Below are 25,400 nucleotides of genomic sequence, written 5' to 3'. Positions count from 1 at the left end.
ATTTGTTAATCCTAGATTGACACAATTTTATTCCACCCCATCAGTACCTTGGGATACACAACGTACATTCAGCAAAGGGCACACATATGACCCTATGGACATACGTTGCAAGTCCTGAGTGCCCATTGAAATAATGGTAATAGCTTCATATAAGGCGTGACCCACAGGGACATGGCATGGGAGGGGTTAATTTGTTTTGTCCAGTCTTGCTATTGTATGTGATTTTCCTAGGTAATGCATTCTTTTCTTACTAAACATCTTTGCAAACAAATACAAACCCCTTTAAAAGGTGCTAAAAATGGGTTTCTGAAAACATACAAAATATATTCATCATAGTATTTCCTCAATCACTGTTTTAATGCTTGATATCTGCAGGTTATTTCTTGCTTCTGACTGAAACTATTATTTGTTGTGGAATAACTGTTCTTTTGCAAAAGATTTTCTTCTTCTAGTTTTTTGGACCACGCGGGCTGGACGCTTTCATGCTTTTTACTTCCTTTTTGAGTTCTTTTCAATGGAAATACCAACAACACCAGGATGCTGGCAATATGAAGACAGAAATAGCAGGAGCTAAAAAATAAACAAAAATAATAATTCAATAAAACTCTGACCATTCTTATAGGATGCTTAAGCAATAAACTGTCAAAACCTACTTGCATACAGTACTTTGCACATAAGACAGGAAAACATTAATATTTCCTTTAAGTAATAAGGGGGAAATCAGAAATTAAGTCTTCCCTCACAGTACTGAGTGCTGTAACAGAGACGTAAAGTGAACACAAGTCTGCTTTCAACTTTTTTTCACAAGTTACTTTTGGGAAGCCATTATCTAGTCTTGCTATAGAATAGTTCAAGTGCATATAGTAATCTCAAAGGTACCCTCTGGTTTTGTTTTTTTTCCCTGCCCCAGGAAAAATAAGTGTATTATGATAGGAAAACGAGAGCACTTTATGGTTTCTCATATACAACACGAACTACATTCGAGCACTAGAACAGACATACGGTTTGCTCAGCTAACAAATTAATCTTATAATTACCACTAAAATAACTTCAGAAATCTTATGCCACAGAAAATGCTTCTATTCCCAGTTAAAGAAAAGAAAAAAGAAACGGGTAAGAATGTGCTTACCTGTAAAAGGTGAAAGAGGGTTTTACAGAGAGCAGTACAAATGGCACGACTGTGTAACTTATTGCTACTTGAGTTGCCATCCATGTTATAATATCATAACATAGTTTAACAGCAGGAGATTCAACAAAATAGTGTCTGATATTGTTTCGTATCTGAAAAAGCAGATAATAGCAAGTTAGCTTAAGAATAAACTTTGAGAGTTATCTTAGTGCACAGAGTTTGTTGCACTTCCACAAAATCCAAAGAATGAATTTAAATGCTACAGTTTGGTCAAGAGTCTTTGAACTATTCAAAATGCCCATCAACTTCAATAGGAGCCAGTTCAAATTCCTTGACTTTTAGGATAGTGTGCTTCATCCAGCACAGGAATTTAGGTATTTATGCATTTAAGAGAATTACGTAAACAAACCCCACCCTAAATCCAATGCAACTTTTGACTGATTGTCTGAATGCGGCAGACATTCTATTCTATCAAGCCATTCTGTAAATAGAGTGTTGCAGTAAATGAAAGCCAGAATGATTGTGTTGAAACCTTCTCATGGTAAGACATTTTCATATACATGTTAATAAGATATAATTTAGGACAAGTAGGATATAAATCAGAATATACAAAACATCAGTTCTAATGACATATTTCCAGAGTCTTAATAACAACTAATATCAAGTGGGACTATTATAAAATGATTCAATTTTCTATGCTGAGTCTTCTTTGTAAAATTCTGTTCAAACAATGGAATACCAAAGGTATTTTAAAAAATCCAAAACCTACATAGGTTTGGGTTCAATTTTCTGTAAGTCTATAATTAAAAAGACACAAGTAGATCTTTTCTCCTCCTTCCTTTGACTGAACTGTCATCCTTGCTCACACTCCTATGTGCCGACAAGCCAAGATGGGCTCCATTCAGCCTTTGTGTAGCTTGGTATCACAGTTGCCACCTTCCAGTCATCTGCACTGAGGTAGTCCTCCCTGACAAGCTGCACACCAAAGTACACAGTTTAGCTTTAGAACTCCTGGTTCTAAAGAGTATGTCCAAGGCTTGCTCCTGCTGATTTCATTCTTAACATAAAAAACCCTTTTTTACCTTTCTTGTCCTTCTTACAGAAATTCCCCTGTAGATATCACGTTCCCAGTCAGCCTTTGTTTAGTTAAGCTATGTAAAACAAGTAATTCTAACCACATAACCTTCAACCTGCCATCTCCCCCCAGTTTCCTCCTATGCTCACATGCAGTGACTTGTTCCTGAGTTCTCTAAAACTTGGATGAAGTTTCACAGAATTTCTTGTAGAGAAATCTGGTGGTTTAGGACTTGAAGGACAACTTTTAAGATAAATCTATAATTGCCCCTAATAAACACCTGATTATGAAATGTGTAATGATTAAAGGGAGTAAAACTAGTTGCATACATGCTTAGGCATGACAGAAGAAAGTGTGGATCAGAGCTGCCAAACTTTGCAGTTGAAGGCTAGCAGAGTTAAATAATAAAACATGCTGAAGTACCTCTAACATATCTTATCAGTTAAGTACCTGTTAAAAAGAAACTAAAAATATTTTTATTTAATAACCTATTTTTGAAACATGTGAAATGTGAATACAACGCAGCTTACTAGTGAAGCCCAGGATGAAGTGCAGTGAGCACTCTTATTTACTGGACTCACCTTACTGAGAGAACACAATAACTTCTACCCATGAACCGTCCCCGAACCTTGGCCTTTGCACCAGCCCCTGGCTGATAAATGTCAAAAGTTCACTATGATAGAGTGGAAAGGAGAAGGGAGCTACACCTATTGTAAAGAAAGGAGTCATTTCTGTCCAACAAGGACTATACCCACATCTTTGTGAAGAAGGAGGAGGAGCATCTGTGTTATTACTGTTAGTAGCAATCTAAATCTGAAGTAGCACCTTCCCCTTGCTATTACAGCAACAAAGAGGGGTCTGCTTCATTTCTCATTCTCCTGGTTCTTTCAACAGAAAAGTGGTCTGTTATGCTGCTCTGAGGTGACATCTATTTGTTTGTTCCTCTTTCCCGTTGAGTAACAGATAAACCTGCCTCTGTTCTTACGCAGCTTTCTCAAGCAGAACTGTGAGGGATTTCTTGGCAGGTTTGCTGGTTCCATATGGTTCTGAGTAGCAGCTGCAAAAGCTTGTTAATGCAACTGCACTGCGGGTTGGTCAGTTTTGAATAGCAATTGCACAAGAGACTTATCTCCTGCTTGAGGGAGAGCATTCTTTAGTTACCATCTTTACAATAGTACTGGACAGAAATTAGGGAGGTGATGGACTCTATAAATACATAGCATTGATTCCCAAATTTTAAGCTACTCATCATCAGTGATTTTTTCATCATCAGAAAGTTTTTTCAAAATTCTTTTAGATAACATCATCCTGTTCAGCTTGGCATAGTAATAAAAGATCAGTTGATACAGAGGAAGAGCTTCCACAAAAAAGATATGCCACGAAGATGTTATAGGCCACATACAGTCTTGCTTGTTTCCACCGATCAACCCTTTCTTACAATTAGTCACTCCCACTGCTCTCATAACTAAAAAAGCAAACACCACGATCAGACAGACTGTGTAAAGTGCATCTTTGGACTACAGAACGTGATCAATTTTCTTTTACAAAACGTATTGTTATTAAGAAGATACTTGGTTGGTACTTACAGCTCGTGCTGCTAATGTCATTAGGACTCCTGTTAAAAACGTTAAATAATATCCGGGGTAAACCCCATGCCAGATAGCAGAAAGGATGAAGGTTTGGATCGTTGGGCTGAAGGTGGCTCGCTCATAGCAGACTCTAGCAAGTCAAAGACAATTCAGGATAAATAACGTGAGACAAATCACCAACAATCTTCCCAGTTATCATTTATACTTTCAGCAGTTTCACTCCAACGCATCATTTGCAATGCAACTGCAGTTTACTATTATTTAATAATGTTGCCGCTCTATTATCACTTACAGAAAATACTTAAAGCTATTCACAGCTCCCGATTTAACCCCTCAGAGCTAACCTATGCTCAGTGACACCACATATGGTACTTACTTATAATGAAGCGATACACAAGCATCCAAAGACGGGTGTTGGTGTTAATAAGGGATCTTGAGCCACCCAAGAATGTGTTTGAAAAGCTACACTGGAAGGCACAAACTACCCCACAAACTCTCATGATGAGTGAAATAATTATTTTTCATAAAATGAAAGCAGTTTATAGGAGAAGGGGGAAAGTAACGACTACCTTCAATTTTGAATAATAGAGAGACGACAGCTGGAAACATGTCTGTGTATGGCAATTAGGTGAGCATGACGCTGAAATTATAATTAATGACTCTCAGGATGTCAAACGAGGAGACATAAGGAATATCAAATAAGGACAGTGCTGAACCCTTATTTAAAACTGGAGACTCTGAATTATTAGGCAAGGTCCTACAGTAAGGAATTCTAGAAGGAAGAAGGGAAAAAGGAATCCGAGAAAGGCAGACTCTAGAAGACAACATTAAATGACACAATGACAAACCATCATGATGTGGAAGAATGATAGCAAACATGGTAAGGTCCTGATACGGCTTCATCAAGAGTTCTTTAATGTCTTTAATGATCTGAAAACCAAAAAGCAATAGGAAATATGGAAACAGATGCACACTAACATGAAGCAAAAATAAACAGCACAAGCATGCATGAACACAAATCTAAGGCTAACATACAAAAATGAATTTTAACTAAAAAAGACCATAGACACAGGTATGTAAAAAGGTTTTATAAACACACGGCAAGTAACAGAGAAACAGAAGAGAATGCACATCTATTATTCAAAGAAGACAACACATTAATGATACAGAGGGCAAAAACATTCACTACTAATGTAAATACTGTACTACAACTTCTGCATATACAAAAGATTGCCGAGACCAAACGATACAACATTAAAGAGCAGAAGGCAAAAAGACAGGATCTGAACAGGGAAAGATCAAAAGCTATTTTGCTACTTTAGCTTATTCCAGTCAAACAGATGTGGTAAGTTTTATCTTATGAGGTCCTCAGTGCACAGTACCAGCACAGCCCCCTCCTCGTGCCCATTAAGGTGAGACCATGGGGCTACGTAGGGTGCAGGCATGTGCATGTGTAGTACACAAAACTATCTGAGCACATTTGCCCAAAAGAGACCACCTCAAAGAGGAAAGCAACATGGGCCAGACTAAACAGTAACCACAGAATTTCAAAGAGACTTTTGAGACAAAGAATCTGTTAGCCTAGAAAGTACAAAAGCACTAGAAAAATTTGTAACAAGTCTGGGAGACACCTTGGAGCAAAATACTAGTCATCAAAACCCGATTTGACACTGCCAGAAGTTGCCCCACCAGCATCATGACCTCTGTCTCAGCCAAGACAGCGCATCCTCCCTGGTAGACACTGAGTAGCCTGCATCCAGCTAGGGGACTGTCAGTGCGGTATGCCATACATCAGGAGCAAGATCTCATCCCCATCAGCTGCACACATGTGAACTCGTGGCACGCTTTTTTAACTGGCATGTTAATCAGGGCGTTCACATGAAGCAGGAGCACCCACATCTCGCACAGGCAGTGCATACAAGCAGGGGGCCCACACTTCCAGAAGGTGTGTTTTTGTACCCCACATGTCCTTGGGAGTGGAAGCACAGTTTGCATGTAACCATGTGTGTGCATGTGGTCTTTTTTAAACTTTGGGATTAGTTACAGAAGAGTGATGTACTGGATTTGCATGACAAGGTTTTGGTAGCGGGGGGCTGCAGGGGTGGCTTCTGTGAGAAGCTGCCAGAAGCTTCCCCCATGTCTGACAGAGCCAACGCCAGCCGGCTCCAGGAGGGACCCGCCGCTGGCCAAGGCCGAGCCCATCAGCCACGGTGGCAGCACCTCTGGGGAACAGAGTTAAGAAGGGGGAAAAACAGCAACAGCAACTGCAGCCGGAGAGAGGAGTGAGAACATGGGGGAGAACAGCCCTGCAGCCCCCAGCCCAGAGCAGCAGGAGGGGCAGGAGGGGCTCCGGGCGCCGGAGCAGAGGGTCCTCGGCAGCCCCTGGGGAAGCCCACGGGGAGGCCGGCTGTGCCTCTGCGGCCATGGAGCTCCCCGGGGGAGCAGATCTGCACCCGCAGCCGGGGAGGGCCCCACGCCGGAGCAGGGGGATGCCCGAAGGAGGCCGTGACCCCGTGGGCAGCCCGCGCTGGGGCCGGCTCCTGGCAGGGCCTGTGGCCCCGTGGGGAGAGAGAGGAGCCCCGGCTGGAGCAGGGTTGCTGGCAGCACTTGTGACCCCATGGAGGGGCCCAGGCTGGAGCCGTCTGTCCCTGAAGGACGGCACCTGTGGGGGGACCCAGGCTGGAGCAGTTGGTGAAGAACTGCAGCCCGTGGGAAGGACTCACGCTGCAGAAGTCCATGGAGGACTGTCTCTCGTGGGAGGGACCCCAAGCTGGAGCAGGCAGAGGGTGAGGAGTCCTCCCCCTGAGGAGGAAGGAGCGGCAGAGACCAGGTGTGATGAACTGACCACAACCCCCATTCCCCGACCCCCTGCGCCGCTCGGGGGGAGGAGGGAGAGAAATCAGGAGCGAAGCTGAGCCCAGGAAGAGGGGAGGGATTTTAAGATTTGGTTTTAGTTCTCATTATCCTACTACTGATTTTGACTGGCAATGAATTAGACAAATTTCCCCAAGTCAAGTCCATTTTGCCCGTGACAGTAATTGCTGACTGATCTCTCCCTGCCCTGACCTCGACCCACCAGCCTTTCGTTTTATCTTCTTCTTATTTTGTCCAGCTGAGGAGGGGAGGGACAGAGCAGCTTTGGTGGGCACTTGGCATCCAGCCAGGGTCAGACCATCACAAGTGTTTAGAGTATGTACAAAATGTAATCTGTTCTAGTACTGATATTAACTCTGAATGTATAGTTCACTGACTAGTGGTTAATTATTTCTCATTAATGAATTGATAAATGGCTTCAATCTTTATCTGGTTTAAAATACCTTAACTAAGCAAATTTTCCTCTGCAAAGCATTTGGTCTGGTTCTATACTTTTATTACTAGCTTGAGTGGTAGACTGAGAAGTGTATTTTTCCTCCCTGCATTCCCTTTCTGGGGGGCGTGGGGGTGTTGGGGAAATAAAGGAGATGGGCACTGTTTTCTTAACAGATAGAGCACTAGAATCCAAAATGATCTTGACAGACTTGAATGATGTTCTGAACTCAACACAATGAAGCTCACAGTATAGAACATCTAATAAGAAAAATGGAAGATGCAAAACAGTACCCATCCCTGCAACATTACAGTAAAAGTGTAGCCGAGTATGAATACGAATCAACAGTATAAAACACTGAGCACCAGCTGAGCATGACTCAACAGTAGATTGCTGCTGCAAAAAAGACAGATGTAATACTGTGATGTATTAGAAAGAGTGTTATCTAAAGAAAAGAAAGGTAATTAATCCACACAAATCATTCAACTCTGCCTGTAACAAGCCAGGGAAAGACCCTGGAAGTCTCAGCAGAAGTACTACGTCCACTGTAAGAAGACAGGAAGTTTGGAAAGATGCCAAAAGGAGCAACAAGAACTACAGAGGTTATGCAAATACGACCAAAGACAAATGGAATTAGATGTTTTCTTTGGAAAAAAAGAATAAAGAGGCTGAGCGGAAATGGCTTTCCCAGACAGGAAACGTTATCGTGATATACTGTTGATATATGCTACTATGTAAATATCTGTTTTAACTTGCATGCTTGTAACAACACCTATGAACTGCTGTATTTTGTGATACACATAAAGAGTTTATTAAACTTCTTTATGATCTGTAGAACTGTTAACTGTGTTTTACTAGGAGTTTCTTTTTACACACAATCAGGGTTTAAGTCCTGTAATTCTGATGGTCCAGTTTCTCTTTAGAGACTATCAGAAAAGAATAGGACAAATGCTGATGTCTGGTATTTCAGGTGAGATAAACACCTAAGATTTTAGGTACTTCTATAAATGGTGAACAAGTGAGGTATTAAAAGTGGATGTTTAAAGTAATACACGAGCTTGTCCTCTATTCAAACTGCTGTAGCATTGCAACTAACCAAATGGCGGTAACACAATACATACTCTGTACCACTATTTATGGTCCTCGTATATAATCATTAAAACAATCTTTTCCTTGCAACAAAACTTTAAGAAATCATCCACCCTTCTCTTGGTTACTATGTCAGAATCAATATGGATTTAGATTATCCTCAAAGATTCTTCTGCAATTGTTCTTACAAATATTTATTAAAGGAGATGCTTTAATTTTTCTTCACGTCTTCTTTCAATGTCACCCTGAGCAAGTGATTTGCATTTTTTTCTTTCTTTCGATTCTTTCAAAAAAGGAGTTTTCATTTAGAATCATTCCATTTAGGAGATTTGAAAGTTTGTTGCAACACAACCTTTTCCTACTAGGTTTTAATACTGATAAAATTCTGTTCTCTAACTGAATTAAAATGCATTTTAAAATAGATAAATAGCTTATTTGCTTTAGTAAATGATATATTTCAATATCTGCAAGCATGCAATTCTTCTTGCTGACTGTCCTAGCAGTAGATTCTATTGCCTACGGAGCCAACTAGACTAATCACATAAAATTCATTTTCTGTTTTTAATTGGGTCAGAAAAATATTTAGGGAAGAAATTATCAAAGAAAGAGAATAAACTATAAAAAAAAATTGATAGAAGAAACATCCTGTTGCCAGCTGTCCTAGAATAACAGATAAAGTCATCTGTGTGATCTGAAGATGGACGTCTCAGTTAAAGTTGCACCTATTGGTAAGAGATCAACTAAACAGAGACTGGGAGAAGGGAAACAACACGCGCACACTATTCAAGAACACTTTTTCACTTTCTAGTTACCAGAAAGCAGTAGTAAAAGCAGAATGATGTAGTTCACTGGGCACTGCACCTGTTTCCCAGACAAGGAAAAATGTGCATCTGAGGGATACACATTTGCAATTTTTGTTGATAGCACATTGTAGGGTTTGATGTTTGCCGTGCAAAAGAAGAAGTACAGAAAGTTCTCTCATGGACTGTATGGAAGTTCCTGTATCACAGTGGGGCTAAAAATAATGCAGAGCTTCCACAGGCTGAGATACACATTTTGCCTGCTCTCAGCAACATGCACTGCTTTGAATGCTAAGAGAGAAAAAAAAGAAAAGAGATGCCTCCGCAGATTAATAGTTCTAGGTTCGCTATGACCAGTGAAGAAAAACAGTTTCTTTCATAACCTGACAGTTTACACTAAGGGAGAAGTCCTAAATTCAGAGGCTTTAATTCAAGTATTACAAAAAGAATGTCCTGTACAGTTGCTAAACAGCTGATGTTTTGTGGCGTTTAGCTTTAAATGTTAAGTAATCTTCAAAGAAATATTTCTCTAAGAAACTTGAGTGGAAAAAAGCTTTCCTTTAAGAAATAAATACCTTTTAAGCCATAGAGCTGTTTGGATATTCCAGTTATCAAGAAACATCTTGAAACTTGTGGAAAACTGTAAAGCAAAACAAAAAGTGTTACAAAATAGTTCAAAATTCTGACATGTAAATTATAAAAAAACCCCCCAATTTTCTGATGAGTTGGATAAGGTATTTACTCAACTACTTATAACCACAAAACATTTTGGAAGTCAACTGACAAGTAGAACATATTCAAAACAGAATCTGCTTTCCACTCTTTCCTAAGGGTGTGAACACGTCATTTCTGACTTGGAACATATTCACTGTCTTGAGGAAGAAAATGCGTAGGAAAAGTTACTGAAATTACAGGCAACTACCTACATGGGCATGTATTTTATTTCAAAGAGCCAGAAACAAACCTCTATTTGCTGGATTCTCAGATTTGATATTAGATCCCAACGTGTAACTCCGTTTTTATCATAGCCTCTAAAACCAAACCCTGCTGCATTATTAATTGCATCTGCTGCAATGAAACAAAAAGAAACAAATTAATTATAAACTGCCTATTTTTACAAATTGTGCATCACAAAACATGGAGTTTGTTCAAAATACTTATCACATTTTAAAAGCTATATATTTTTTTTTTTTAAATACTGAGGATCACTGTATTAGACACTTGAACAAATGGAAAAGAACCCAAGCAACACATTGGCTTTCAATACAAAAACTTGCACAAAAGCAAAAGAATGAAAAGTAGCACTACCTACTTTGCAGTACAGCTGTTCCCTCTCTCTCATACCACCTACTGAGACTTCCTTGAGCAGTTTGACAGAAAAACAAACTCAATGAGATGCTTCAAGACTGCAAAACAGTGGCTGGTTGCAATGATTTGAGGTAGCAGCTCAACACTCAGATGCACATCTCTGGTCTTTGTTATGCAGCAGCAGCGATGTTTAAAGTATATAGATAAAACCTGTTGGAGTGGGTCCAGAGGAGGCCACAGCAATGATCAGAGGGATGGAACACCTCTGCTGTGAGGACAGGCTGAGAGAGTTGGGGTTGTTCAGCCTGGAGAAGAGAAGGCTCTGGGGAGACCTTCTTGCAGCCTTCCAGTACTTAAAGAGGGCTTCTAAGAAAGATGGGGACAGACATTTTAGCAGGGCCTGTTGCGACAGGACAAGGGGTAATGGTTTTAAACTAAAAGAGGGCAGACTTCGACAGGAGAGAATGAAGAAATTTTTCACCAGGAGGATGGTGAAACACTGTCCCAGGTTGCGAGAGGTGGTAGATGCCCCATCTCTGGAAACACTCCAGGTCAGGTTGGACGGGGCTCTGAGCAACCTGCTCTAGTTGAAGATGTCCCTGCTCACTGCAGGGGGACTGGACTAGATGACTTTTAAGGATTCCTTCCAACCCAAACTGTTCTATGATTCTATAACTGCATGATTCACGTCAGGCAGGTACACAGTTGCAGCACCACACGCAGAGCAGTGCCAGCCTAACAGAAGAAAACAGTAATTCGTTAAGCAGTGCAGAGTTTGTCAGATTTCCACTAACGGCACAAGGCCACTGTTAACACAACTTCTGAATGTGAAGTGCTTACGATGCATGCCAAAGGTCAAATAGTTCAAAGCCAACAATACTCTTCCCTAGGAGAAAAACCTGCTACCGTCATGTGGAATATGTAGGAAAATACAAGGGATGTCACAGTCTGAGTACCACCTGTCACTTGCCATCATCACCTTTGCCTCAGCTTTATTAGCTCAGACACTAAAATTTCCTCAGCTGTACTTCTCAAAGTAGATGGTCAATTGCAAGAAAACAAGGTTTTTTTCCATACGTTGCCCCCGTTGAGCCAAGCACTTGGTTGCATGCACCCAAACATGGGCACACATCCGTGAGGCAGAAACCTAACCATGCATCCGCTTCCGTGGATAAATAAGTGACCATGGGGAGAAGAATGCCAGCTCCTCTCCCAGTTCAGCGGAGTCCTGAGGATTTGGAAGCAAGGTAGGCAAAAGGTTCTGCAGAAGCAATACAGATCTAGTCCTCTAGTTACAGGACACGAATTCTGAGCTAACGGAGAGAGCTCATCTGAAGCACTGTAATTAAATTGTCACCTCTTAAATTACAGCTAGTAAGGCAAGAGAAATTGCTCAGTTTGTATTACCATATTAAAAAGGGTTTACTTTATACAACAGTGACATGTAAGAGAAATTAGTATCTTTTGCTTTTTCTTTTCTTCTCAACAACTTTTGCCAACGTATTAATCCAGTGCATTTGGAAAGTAAAAGAAACAATTGACTCAGTTCCTTTCCTGAAGTTCAGTCTCTCCAGTTATCTACCGGTCAGGAAGAGGGCTTTATGACATTTGATTTAATATAGGGTAGTTTATAATATTTTTATTTGCTCATCAATAGCAGTTTTAAAAAACATATTTGAAAAGCAACAAAATTTGCTGCTATACATCTGATATCACTGATGTCGACTTCAATCATTAGACAATGATTTTATGCTCAATTAGAAACAGCTGATGACATGAACTCCATAATTTCTTGCTAGCTAGAGTACAAAGACTACGGCTAAAGTAGTCATTTTATTAACTAGCGTTTAAGTAAGTATTCATTTTAAGTAATTGATTTTATTAACAGATTCTTTTAAGTGCAAAGAATAGCAATGTACAACTCGAAAACATAATATCCAGCGAAACTGTTAAGGCCCCCTCACATTCTACTCATACCATTATGAAACCTTATTAGAAGTTTAAGTGAGGTAAAGTAGAAGAAAGAAGGTTAAAGAAAAAAGTTATTTAGCAAACAAAAAGTACAGTATTTTACCAAAGGAATGTTAGCAAGCACATAAGGAAAAATCCATCTGAAGTACTACAGGGAAAAAAGCAACGAACATTATTCATTTTTCAGATGACTCCTACTCTTTATAGACGATGATACTGGTGCTTAAGAGCACAGCATTTGAAATTATTTCATTCCACAAGAAGCCCCAGAATTACTATATCCATACAAGTGAAAGCACTTCATTCATTGACCAGGAATGAAACCAGCAGCTGTAAATGAGTCATGCTGCTCTGCTACACCAAGGCTTTCTTTATTGCATTGTTTCACACAGATTCTCTCTTGAAAGAATTATGAAACAAATATGTAAAAGTGGAGAGGAGGAGGAAACTGATGAAATCTGTTTTGTGAACCACTTCCAAGATGTCAGCTTACATAAATACAGCATTTTGCTGTTGTATGTGTTGGGTTTTTCTTCAAGTAACGTGAAGTGAAAAGCAAAACATTCTTTAAACTATATCATCTATTCAGTGTCTTAAATCAGTGACTGTGGGTGTTATCCTGTGGGTCAATTAGAACTTTTAGTAAACAAAGACTAAAACTGAAGTGTCACCCATCAAATTCTGAAAATATAACTGTGAATGCCATCTACTATTAGCACCACTACGATATAACTGAATTGCAACATATTCATCTTTTTTTCATGCTTGAATAACATTAAGCAAATTACTGATAACTAATTACAGAAAGAGGCTTAGAGTAACTTTTCAGATATGCCAAAATCAAAGTATTAAAATAAGTGAATTAAAAACAATAATCAGGAATTGTACATCAGACTAGATTTACTACAATTTTTAAAAACCAAAAAAGTCATTGCTCATTAAAGCACTATCACTCTCCAAAAAAACCTTATGTTTCACTCAGATTTATTCAGGAGACCATGATCTCATTTGCAACACTGTCACAACACTGTGCTTAGATTTATGGTAAGTTTTGTTTCTCAAAAAGAGAGAAAGCATTCAATGTACTTTGACATTACCTTGTAATACTTAAATATAATAATGTTTTCCTAAGGCCTCAAGAGGGCACTGTCACTTTTTAATACATGCTTGGTGTGCAGCATCTCAAATTAAACTCAATACATACACTTTCTTTCTTTTTCTTTTTTTTTTTTTTTTTTTTATATACATACTTACCTAAAGTCCATGCAAAATAATACTTGGGTCTGGCAGCCATAAGAGACACATATAGGTAGAAAAACCTTACAGGCCATGATGCTGTAGCTCGGAAGTTATCATCAATGTTGTATTCCACAGGCAAAGTTTTTGTAATAGTCATGTGGAAGAGTAAGGACAGTCCACATATTAAAAGTTTCTGTGCCACGGCTATCTGAAAAGTTTAAGATGGGAGACTTTGTAAGCTTCATTTGTGTTCATCTTCTGGAAACAAAGGCAAGTTACAATATTCCTTCCCCAAACAGACGTATATATACGTCAATTTTTCAGTAATTATGCAACCAACTTTAAAATAGTTGGTAACATTTTACAGAGGCTCAAGGAATATTGTTATCTTGATTAAGTTGTGAGCACCACTTCTGGCAAACACAGCAAATCCAATCTGACTATAGCGAGCCTCTAAAAACTCTTTCAATAACGGGAATATCTTTTACAACTCCAGTTTTTCTTATTTCATTGTCAAATTACTGAAGGAAGTAAGCCATTAAGACATCACAACACAAAGCATATGATCTAGGACAAGATGAGTACAATTGCAGAGATTCCAAAAACAATGGCAAAGCTTCAGTTCGTGGTCAGTAATGAATGGCATAACGCAGGTGTTCAGTTGCTGCCCAACTCAATATATCAATCATCTCTGTTAGATTACTGCAGTATTTAAATTATAAACCAACTAAAAAATACTGAAATAATTTATGAATTTACAGCCAAAATACCTCAGTTCTGTATAACCTGTTTTCCCAACTAGAGTGATCAAGGGGTCCAATAATGTACTCACAGACATGTAAAAATACATTGTTCAGGTAGGACCTGGACTCAGATTTTCCTCAAAACTCAGTTTTGCTATAACCACCACACTAAAGAGTACGTATTTTTAGGAAAACCCTTCTACGGTTCTATTATAAAACAGATAGGGCAATAATGCATAACGTTGACTGCTTTAAGTAGCTAGGCTGATCCACATCCCAAGGGCAGATACCATGTTCTGTGCACGTTCCTAAAGTAACACACTAACCAAGCACCTACAAAAACAAAGTTTGAGAGCTAGTTCATTTAAATGTAATTTTCAAGTTTTGATTTTAAGTAATCTCAATATTTAAATTTAAACATTACAATTTTAATTTACAGTACAATTCTACAAACACTAAGCTTGTCAAGAAAGCAATTGACCTAGCAATTTTTGTTTGAAGCATCAGAACAAAGAGATAACCAGAATCCTTCTTCTGTCCATCCTTCCAAGTACACCTGTCCAAACTTTTAAAGATAACATCCTGCTTCAATTAGAGTGCAGCTCACATACCTAGTTCCAAAATAAAGAGTAATTCTGTTCCATGACACAAAATGGAGCATTAAGTGCCCAACTGAAAACACAGATTTCTGCAAGACACGCAGTATCAAAGATTCACTCAGTCACACAGATGAAAGAGGTGGTGCAAGCAGATAAAAAAAAAATTAGACTTGGAAAAACTGTAAAATAGTGAGGGTAACTTTGGATACGGCATATATTTCAGGTGGCTCATCTCAGAAGATATTTCAGAGAGGATCCGAAAACCCAGATAATTAAACAGACTAGCTAGATAATTCAGGAGGCAACTACCTATTATCAGCTAAACCTGGTGTTTAATTATTTGTTTCTACTTGCTTTCTAATAAACTTCATTTTAATATTTTACCGTTTTACAGAAGTTAAAAGTAAAAGGCATTAACTTTCTAAAAATTTTCCTTTGTTTTTCTAGCAACTATTAATTCATCTCTCTTTTTGCCAGAGCAAAGGAAAAGTTTAGTTGGCTTAACTCCTTCAGGAATTTAAATAGAAATTAATGTTCAGAAAATCAGTTATTAACAACATTAATAAATCTTTAATTTTGGTATGCAATGTCTGCAAAAGTTAGATATTTGTAAATACCGAAAGGCATCACCCCAAAGTTCTGAAGACAGTTGCAAGGACTTAACTTCAAAGTCTAAGCAGTAATGTAAAATCTTGTTCAATTTAAGCCTGAGAAACAGTATTTCTAGGCTGGTAACATTAACATGCAACTTAAAGTATAAGCATAAAAATATAAAATAGGTATTTTCCATTCGAAGATCTCTATAAAGCCTCAAAATATGTTCTGGCAACTTATAAGGAAACATTATCTGTTTAAAGGCCTGCTTTTTACCATTTACCAGTTTTTCTATTAGTAAATACAAATCATTAATCTGTCTATTCAACACAATATGCTTAGTACCTCTTTGAAGGTTTTTAGCTAAATCACGGAGGTGAAAGCTCTTTTCTTTTAAAGAAAAGCATCAGAGTTTCAACAAAATTTATCTTAAGAAAAAAATAATCAACTCATACGGGGTTCTGCTATAAATTGTACTTTAAAATATAAACTCTCCAGTTTTCAATTTGTAGTTGTAGAAAAAATACTGTAGGAGGAAGGTGTTTTAATCTGTTTATAAAGTATTTAAATGATGTATTTGTACAATATTTTTTTTTATCAGCAACGTTTAGGTGTAGGGACAAGCATAACTACATCCAGAAATAGCATGACTTTTTTTTTTTTTTTTTTAAATTTTACTACTTCACTCAATAATTATAAATCCCAGAACCCCCATCAAGCATGCTAATACCACTCACAGGGATCAGTGTCAGGTATATTAGTGTCCTTAGCAAACAGCAATGGAGATAATCTCCTGCCTCTACAAAGACAGAGAGCTGAGCTTTCAAGACTGGTTTAAGCAGCGTTTCTGAAGGTCAGCCCAAACACGGGCTGCAAGGCAAAGAAGCAGCCCTGCCCTGTCTCCTCACCTGGACTGCAAGTTTTTGCTCTTTTCCTTCTAGGGAGTCAAATTAGAAAAGCAAATCAAGTGAAAATTTGAGGCGTTTGCCTTTTTTTTTTTTTTTTGTTAGTGACAAATGAGTTTTAGACTGTATCAAATGATCCAAATCGGGCCATGGTGCAGTGCAATAAGTGCAATATTTGCTACAATAAGCAAAGGACCCAGCACAAACAGCCAGGACCTACCAGATTCAGCAAGAGTTTATACTTGGATTGGCCTAAATATTATAAAATTACAGCCTGAGGATTGTTTCTAGCACTCCAGTTTTGAATACATTTATACAGAAACAGAAGTCCTTACCTGACGCCAAAATAATCTATAGCTCAACTATGTATAGAAATGCATTTGGTAAAACATTAATTCACTTCCTAATGCTTAATTAACTAGGTTATTGATACAAGCTTCTCTGCCAGGGCGTAAATGGGTGATCACTGGATTGCACATTCACAGGAGGGCTGCTCTGTTTTTACAAGGATGAAGTAACTAATTTAAAAGTTTAAAGTTTAATTTCATTCACTCTTTAAAGTTTTCAACATATCAAGTTGAAAAGTAACACCTGGTTATTGTGAAATAACTCAAAAACTACACTTCCCCAAAGCAACTGTTCTGTTAAGGAAGTAAAAGAACTTAAGCTGCAGGATAACTGTTCTCACATGAAGTAGAACATAAAACGTATTTTACAACAAAAAGGTAGAAAGGCTTGGCTCATTTAGCTTTGATGAACAAAAACTGAGCATCACTGTATAAAAATATCAAATGTGGCCAACACGGAGAAGGTAATAAGGTACATAAGCTAAAAGACAGTGCCAGGACAAAAGCAAAATGTGCATTCATTAGACAGGAATATAATTAGGTTGAAAGAGAAAGGAGTTCAGGAACAACTTTCTAATTGAAGCAATAAAGGCAAAACATTCACTAAGCTCAGGAATTTTAGAAAGATATTATTGTATAAACATGTATAACATATATATAAATATGTACCAAAAAGTAGAACAGGATCTTTTAACTTTTTATTTGAATGAATCTGTTATTCTCCTCTGTTGATAAACTATCAATAAGGAGCTCAATATTATATTGAGCTATGTTAAAACATACTATTTTGAGGAGGTTAGCACCTCAGGTAAAAATTACAGGTAATTAAGCAAGAACTTTATAACCTGTAGGAAGAGTCTGGATAATAACCAAGCAAGCAGATATGTGCTGACAGGAATCTTGTATTTTAAGGGTAGCCATAATAAAAAGAAACTTACAAAGACAGATATTAATTTCTGAGAGTTGACACCACTTTGAGCACCAACAATTGATAGCTTGCAAAAAGGCACAATAGGAGGGATATAAGAAATAAGTTTTAATACGTTAACTAGAGTCATTTCACATGCAATGAACACAGCAAAAATACTAAACCAAGGTAACATCATGCAGTCAACACAGGGTATAGAGGGGGAGGCTGGCATGAACTACTCAGAAATGAAACTTACTGTAACTCAGCTGAAGGATTTTTTTTTCCATTTACTAGATTAACATTTGCTGATCCCCATTACATTTCATATTTTGAGTTACCTAACAATTTATTCTTCTTGAAATAATGACATGAGAATCAAGGAATAAATTTAAAGTATTAATGTTTTTTAAACATTTTTCTAGAACAAGACAATGAGTATTTTAATTGATGCAGCAAATGCAGTAAAATTATATCACCCATATTTCTCCAAAAGCACACACTACTTTCTGGTGTTATAGAATGCAGCTAGATTTCTCTAACACCAGTTAGGAGATGAAGTATCAACAACATAGACAGTTTCTCTTTATTTTTATACCAAAACCTAATGCAGCATAAATTGCAAAAAGTTTCAAGCTTCTTAAGAGCAATTAATTTTAAGGAAAACTGCTTACCTGAAAGAAGAATCCATGATAGGTTTACATTTATTTCTACTCTGTTCAGATTGCTAGCAAGATTATGCGGTAAAAACACGGAAGTCCTACCAGGCAGTTAGTAGATGCATGTCCAGAAGTACTGATACTGGTGAATTTGGTTAGTTCTATTTATTTGCAATAATTTTACTATACTATTTTTCTGAAGAAATAGGATTTTAGTACATAAGACGCGATGCCTGTACTGAGCCGACACGATGTTTGAAAACAGAAGTGCCTGCCACTTTGCCAATACAGCACATCAGTGCAGGCTACAGACTACACGGTATCAATCTATGCAAGGAATTCTCTTGTGTCTTTCTCCCTTCCCCAATACTTGCTCCACAGCACACTTCTATGAGCTTAGTTACTTTGTCAAGATGTGGAGAGGTTTAAAGTGTTATCATCCTCCAGCCACTAGTTTACATTCCTGTGGTGCGAGTTACTACAACCACATAAGAAGGGTAGAATGGAACATGCAAAGAGTCCTCATCCACATTCAAAGGATGGAAGTGGCTGGAGATGACACAACCGATTGGGAAGCACTCCCTGTTAGCCCAGCTGTGGGGATGGTAACCTCCAGATGGTAGGATGTGACAAGCAGCTGTATGTGGGAATGCCTTCATCTGCTCCAGCAACAGCTGGTGGTCCATAAGATAAGCAGAAAACAGGTAATTGGCACTAGAATTGTCAAAAGCTATTTATCTGAAGTGTTCCAGTCAACTCCATGATAACTCTGCTTTGTATGTCTGGTAATAATTATCTTAGGCACACACAAATTTAAAAGTCTGATAGACTCCTATTTAAGAGAATATGAAAAGAGTGAAAAGATAATATTCAGTACCCTGAGCATTAAACTAATTGGATTAAACTTTAAAAGCAACAAGCTTCGGGAGCTTTTGATTTTAATCCACGCCATACAGTATCTCTTGTAAGGTATGGTCAACTGGACTTCCTTCTGTATGTATTTGGTCTCTTTTCCAGTAACAGAACAAAGCAAAAAAAGAAATATGTTGTATGGATTACTAGCTGTAGTACTAGGCTAGTACACCTTTTACGACACCTTCAGATCAAAATCCATCTTTAGTACCTCTCTACATGAATGAAAAGAAGAAAAATGAAACTATTTCTGTGAGTGTTTTTCAACTTGTTACACATGAATGTTTTTTACTTGCTGCAAGAAGACATTAAAAAACAGTAGATTTTCAGAACGCTTATGAAACCTTACTGGAACTTTTAAGTCTCATCAGCTTTCAAATGACAAATTGTGCACTTTGTCCTTACCAGGACTTTTTTAATGCTTTGAAGAAAACATGCATAAACTGTTTTAATTTAAAGACTACTTTTTACCACATAAGCTTGTTAGGAAGCTCCAATTTAGTCTGCTTTTATCCACAAGATCCAGACTGGAAACCATGGAGAAAACCTGCCTTAAAAAAAATAAGTATTTAACTTCTTAAACAGGGAGCTATACTGTTGATGAATGAACTCCAGATACAGCTCAGAAGTTATGCCTGTAAACGAACAGTGCAAACCAAGCTTTTCATGCAACGATTACGTAAGCATTGGCACTGCAAGTCATACATCTTACATTTGGAGAAGGATCCGTTTGTTCATATTTTGTATCTTCCTTCCCATTTGCTTCAGACTGTTGCAGTTGGTATGATCTGCCTTCAATGAAAGTAATATAGTCTTTGTAAGAGCATAACGGGCCTGCCAGGATACCCATGAAATTACAGTTGTAACTTAAATACTCCAGTAGACTTGGCATGCGTCTGTAATTCAAAGACAAGCAACTTGTGAGATGGAACGTGTAGTTCTACAGAATTTCCACAGTAGGAAAAGTCATACTCCATGTTATTGCTTACTCTAACTGCAGTAAAAACCACATGTAGAATAGCAGTTTATGTGTCTTTTGTAATCACAGCTTAAAACATTCTACACACAGCATTTCTTTCCAACGCATACTGAGCGTTTTCAGACAGATCTCCAGAACTCTGGTGACTCCCTCCTTGCCCAATAGAGGCATCTGGCTGAAGCTGAGCCTGGGGAAGGAGAAGGAAGGGTGTTTCCCTAACTGTTTTTCAGCTGTTTATGTTTTCCTTTTTTTCCTCAATAACTGAATCAGTAAACAAAGGTTTGTTGTTAACTGGCAGGAAAATGCCTCAAGTCAAGACTGTTTTGCCCAGGACAACATACTATTTTCAAGTCTCCAAATAAAGAAAGGAGAAAAGGTTAAGTTAAATACCAAAAACCCAGACTTAAACAAGCATGTTCCTCCACCAGCTACTTTATATGTGTACTAAGTGTTAACTAGTCTCCTATCTGATATGGCATTAATTTGCATAGACTGTATAGATCTTTGAATTAGTTTCTCAAATAAGAATAAAACCTACTTCTAGCGGTATTTTTGAGAATAGATGTACAAATTAAGCTACAAATATAAAAAGCATGGATCTGTTTTACATGAGTTTGTAAACTCTCTATCTTGAATATGAACTGTAGCAATCCCAGAGAGTATTAACATAGCACACAAAACACCAGTTTCTCCCCACACCCAGAAATGAAACTCTGAGATGTCTGAAAGCCTACCTTACAGCCAAGCACCTCTGTGATGGAGTCAAATCTTCATTTTTCCGAAACATTCCTAGAGAAGACGACAGGAAAAAAGAAAAAATAAAGAAAAGCTAAACCCCCACACATTAATTAGCAGTTTCTTTACTCAGCAGAGCAAGCCTCATGCTGCAATGTAATTTCTTAAGTCCTCATGCAATTTCAGAGATACTATGTCACATAACATTTTTGCTGGAGAGGGATCAAACAATTCTTACTGTTGACAAAATTACAAACTCTTGTAACCTCAGCTATATCCAACAGTGCCTAAACCTGAAACCACATGGGTTTCAGGAAAGCATTGAGAAGGCTTGTAAAAAGTGTTGAGAAATACAATTCCCCGACATTGGTTAAGATTTCAAAGTCTGCAGGTTTTAAAACCCTTTATTCCCAGTCCTGGAAATTGGATAAGCCCCAAACCCCTTTTAACACTGCAGTAGCCCAGGGACATTACACTAGTCATTGGACATTTGATGTATAGTATGAACACAGTCCAAGACAGACTTAAGCAATTAAAAATTTAAGGCAGACCTCAAGAGCACCTTCATGCTGCAAGTAAAGATTGTAAACAAGGTCCAGTGAAGCAGGCACATAGCAAAGGCTGCTCAGGCCTTTTTCATGAGCACTAACGAGAAGCCCTAGCCCCTGCTAGCAGAAGGGGGCAGGCCAAGGCCAAAATCAGCAGGAAGACTGAATTAACTTTCTTGCCATACATGGTACTTTCTGAAAAGCTGGTGGCCTACCCCTGAAAAAATAAGCTTCAAAATTTGTACTCACATAAAAGAGAAAAGTAAAAAATACGACCTTTGACGCTTTAAATTATTATAAAATACACTAATTCAGGGGCACAGAAGAAGCAGAGCTCCTTCCTTCAGACAGCCCTGGTTTATACCAGCCAGCACTGTTTGCCAAAATGACTACTTCAGCTCCTCCTGCAGCCTCTCCACTGGTTCAGACACTAGCACATGCATCCATTCCCCACTACTCACATTTACAAGTTTTCTTTGCCATCGTAAGCACTAAAAAAATTATTTTTTTACGCGCATAGCTTCCTAAAGGAAATATTTATGGAATCCCACTTCAATTATCTTCCTCCCTAGAATGAACAGAGGTAGTATAGATACAGAAATACCAATGCGTTTTATTAAAATAAAATTCAAAAGGTTCAACAAGGCCAAGTGCAGGGTCCTGCACCTGGGTCAGGGCAACCCCCGGTATCAAAAGAGGCTGGGGGATGAAGGGATCGAGAACAGCCCTGATGAGAAAGTCTCAGGGGTACTGGTAGATGAAAACCTGGACAAGAGCCGGCAATGTGCACTCGGAGCCCAGAAGGCCAACTGTGTCCTGGGCTGCATCCAAAGCAGCGTGGCCGGCAGGTGAAGGGAGGGGATTCTGCCCCTCTACTCCGCTCTGGTGAGATCCCACCCAGCTCTGGAGGCCTGAGCACAGGAAAGACATGGACCTGTTGGAGCGGGTCCAGAGGAGGCCACAAAAATTATCAGAGGGATGGAACACCTCTCCTATGAAGAAAGGCTGAGAGAGTTGGGGTTGTTCAGCCTCGGGAATAGAAGGCTCCAGGGAGACCTTCTTGCAGCCTTCCAGTACTTCGAGGGGGCTTCTAAGAAAGATGGGGACAGACATTTTAGCAGGGCCTGTTGCGACAGGACAAGGGGTAATGGTTTTAAACTAAGAGAGGGCAGATTTAGATTAGATAGAAGGAAGCAGTTTTTTCACATGAGGATGTTGAAACACTGGCCCAGGTTGCCCAGAGAGGTGGTAGATGCCCCATGCCTGGAAACATTCAAGGTCAGGTTAGACAGGGGCTGTGAGCAACCTGATCTAGTTGCAGATGTTGCTGCTCACTGCAGGGGAGTTGGACTAGATGACCTTTAAAGGTCCCTTCCAACCCACACTATTCTATGATTCTATGAAAATAGGTGATTCTATAGAAGATCCTCCTCCACTCACAGAAAGGTTGCCTTCAACTCCACCCACCCCTTGATGCCAGTAAAGCCATAGAGGGGAGCCCTTGTATTTCATCTAAGCATAAGGAAAGTTTCAACTGGAGCCTTTTTTTTTTTTTTTTTTTTTAGATACCAAAATCAGTCACGCTTAAGACAAAAAAAAAAGATTGGGGGGCAAGTGGGAAGTCAAACCTCATTTAGTTCTATGACTCATGGAAATACTTATATAAAGCGGACATAACTGTTGTCTTTGTGTGGCTCCAGGAACTGTGACCTATGCATACTTGCAACTAAAACTGTACTTTGGTCTTCAACAAAATTGAGAATACAGAGGGGTTATCAACTTGTTATCTCCTCTCTTCCAATATGACCTGGAAAAGTGCCTTCCTTGGCCCTAATCCTTCACAGTGGAAAATCATCCCCAATCACACCCACTGAAGGCAAGAAACTGAAGGACAAAGCATCACCCCGAACTTCATGCAGGCACTTTCTCTTCCCCATCATTATGTTTTCACATCATCTACTTGGTGCTACAGCAAAGATTTCTACGCTGATAACTGTACTGAATGAAAAACATAGGAGAAGCATTTTGAAAGGTCCGTTAACCTTTATGGCCACAAGTTCTCAGGTAGTAATCTTTGAATTTAACACAAATTTAAACAGAAATTTAACACAAAGACTCCTATAGAGAGGTGCAGATCACACGACGTGACTGGTATAGGGAAGTAGCCCATACAGAGCCACCAGTCTCTCACAGCATAAACAATGCAAACCGACCAGAGCAGGACCCTCCTTCACTGTTATATTCCATATAAGTATTTTACCCTTAAGTCATAAAGAGAAAGCAGTCACCAAGTGTGTCCAAATGAACTTGCATAAAACCAGACTAACCACTAGATAAAGGTAATTAGTCAAATGAAAGATTTCACATCATTTATGTGGTATGAAAAAGGAGGAAAAACCCTCAAACCTGAAATAGAAGAATCTAAGCACTGAAAAATGACCTCTACTTTTCGAGGGGTGAGGAAGAAGAAATTGGCATATTTAAAACAGGTTCAAGTTATATACATACATACATACATGAGAAGTCACTTAAGGCCTAAATAACCTGTTGCACAACACACTTGCTGTCTCAAACATACTGCATACAAGTAAACCTCCATTAATTTTTCATTTTCCTATCTCACTCAGGTTTTCCTCCAGCCAGCAGCTTCTTTGAGGTCAGTTCAGTGGCTTTCCCTGTGTGTTTTTTAGTGTTTGTTTGGTTGGTTTTTTAAATACCTTCTCAGTGTCTTGAAGGCCTATTTATCATCTTAGCACGCAAGAAGAAAACCATTCATCTCTGCCTCTGTCGTACTCTTGAAAGCTTTCAGAAAGCTACTGTTAACATTTTTTCATTCATAGAAAATACATACGGAAAAGGTGCTCTTACACTGGTGCTTATCCAGTATGAGCTGCATTAATACATATACATTCAATATTTCTCAGGCAGCGTATCTGCCCACGGGAACAGAGGGCTCATAAATCACAGCTGTCCCCTACCTACTACACACTGGAGATGAAAAACCCCAGTCCAACAGCATGCTGCTTCTAGGGAACCCATGAAGTTTTGTAACATTTCTCTGGCTAGAATTTGTTTTCTCTTGTCCTAAAGGAGGAGACTATTGCAAAGGCTGCAATCTCCTGCCATATAGGCTTTATTAAGGCTTATTATGACTACTACCATGCTCTCACTGCGATAATACAACGTTTACAATAATATCATAGCACCACCCCAGCTTTGCGGTCAATCTGCTTGAATATATCCACCTTTGTATTTACATGAAATCTGGCTAATCAGTAACTCCTTAGTAATGCTTAGACATAAGATTATATTACATTAATAATACTTAAACGTGGAGATCATTACAACAGCAGGCTCTGTTGTAATTACAGTAAATTTTAATTTCAGGTTCTGAAATGGATCACCAGTGGAGCCCAAATGCATGATGTTATTAAAAATATTTTAAGACCTGAAGAAGACAGACAGACAATAACAGTTTTAGTTGTTACTAGCACATTGGCAGCAACAAAAGCAAAGAGACACAGACACCAGCTGAATAAAATTGCAAAGAAACCTCCAAAAGCAAGAAAAATCAGAAGTCTTGATATCCAGAGAGCTGTGCAAACCAACGCAGGCCCAGAACAACACTTGAACACTCAGGAGGGGAAAAATACAATTCCTTTAAACACTAATAACATGTGCTTTATTCAAACTGATTTGGTAACCAACACTGCAACAGTAAAGACCATGCTGTCATTAACACAAGAGGGAGCACTTTAAAAAAAGATCAAGAGACAATTGGAGAGAGCGAGCGTTAAAAGAAACTCCTAGACATAAGAAGAAAGCATAAAGTTACCAGAAAAATAATAATAAATACACTCCCACACACCACCACACCAACAGCTGCAACTTCTTTGCTGTAATACCAGCATTTACAAAGTGGAACTGGGTCATGACGACCTATCAAAAATCCTTAAGAGTACTTA

General features: G+C 38.7%; 1 protein-coding gene across 1 annotated transcript in view; it reads right to left on the bottom strand.

The window, feature by feature from the left end:
- Positions 1–347: 347 nt before the first annotated feature.
- MBOAT2 (membrane bound glycerophospholipid O-acyltransferase 2) overlaps positions 348–25,400 on the bottom strand; it is a gene marked incomplete at both ends in the record, with an annotated part of 100,814 nt that continues 75,761 nt past the window's right edge. Inside the window, 8 exons of the mRNA XM_081997078.1 lie at positions 348–570; positions 1,130–1,281; positions 3,791–3,923; positions 9,565–9,629; positions 9,954–10,057; positions 13,523–13,715; positions 19,886–20,069; positions 20,887–20,941. Of these exons, the coding sequence (XP_081853204.1) occupies positions 348–570; positions 1,130–1,281; positions 3,791–3,923; positions 9,565–9,629; positions 9,954–10,057; positions 13,523–13,715; positions 19,886–20,069; positions 20,887–20,941 (1,109 nt within the window). The remainder of the gene's footprint in view (positions 571–1,129; positions 1,282–3,790; positions 3,924–9,564; positions 9,630–9,953; positions 10,058–13,522; positions 13,716–19,885; positions 20,070–20,886; positions 20,942–25,400) is intronic.

This window comes from Phaethon aethereus (genome assembly GCF_964289735.1).
Source record: "Phaethon aethereus genome assembly, chromosome: 3".
NCBI lineage: Eukaryota > Metazoa > Chordata > Aves > Phaethontiformes > Phaethontidae > Phaethon > Phaethon aethereus.
Note: the sequence above shows the minus strand (reverse complement) of the source record. Positions and strands in the feature narration are given on the sequence as shown.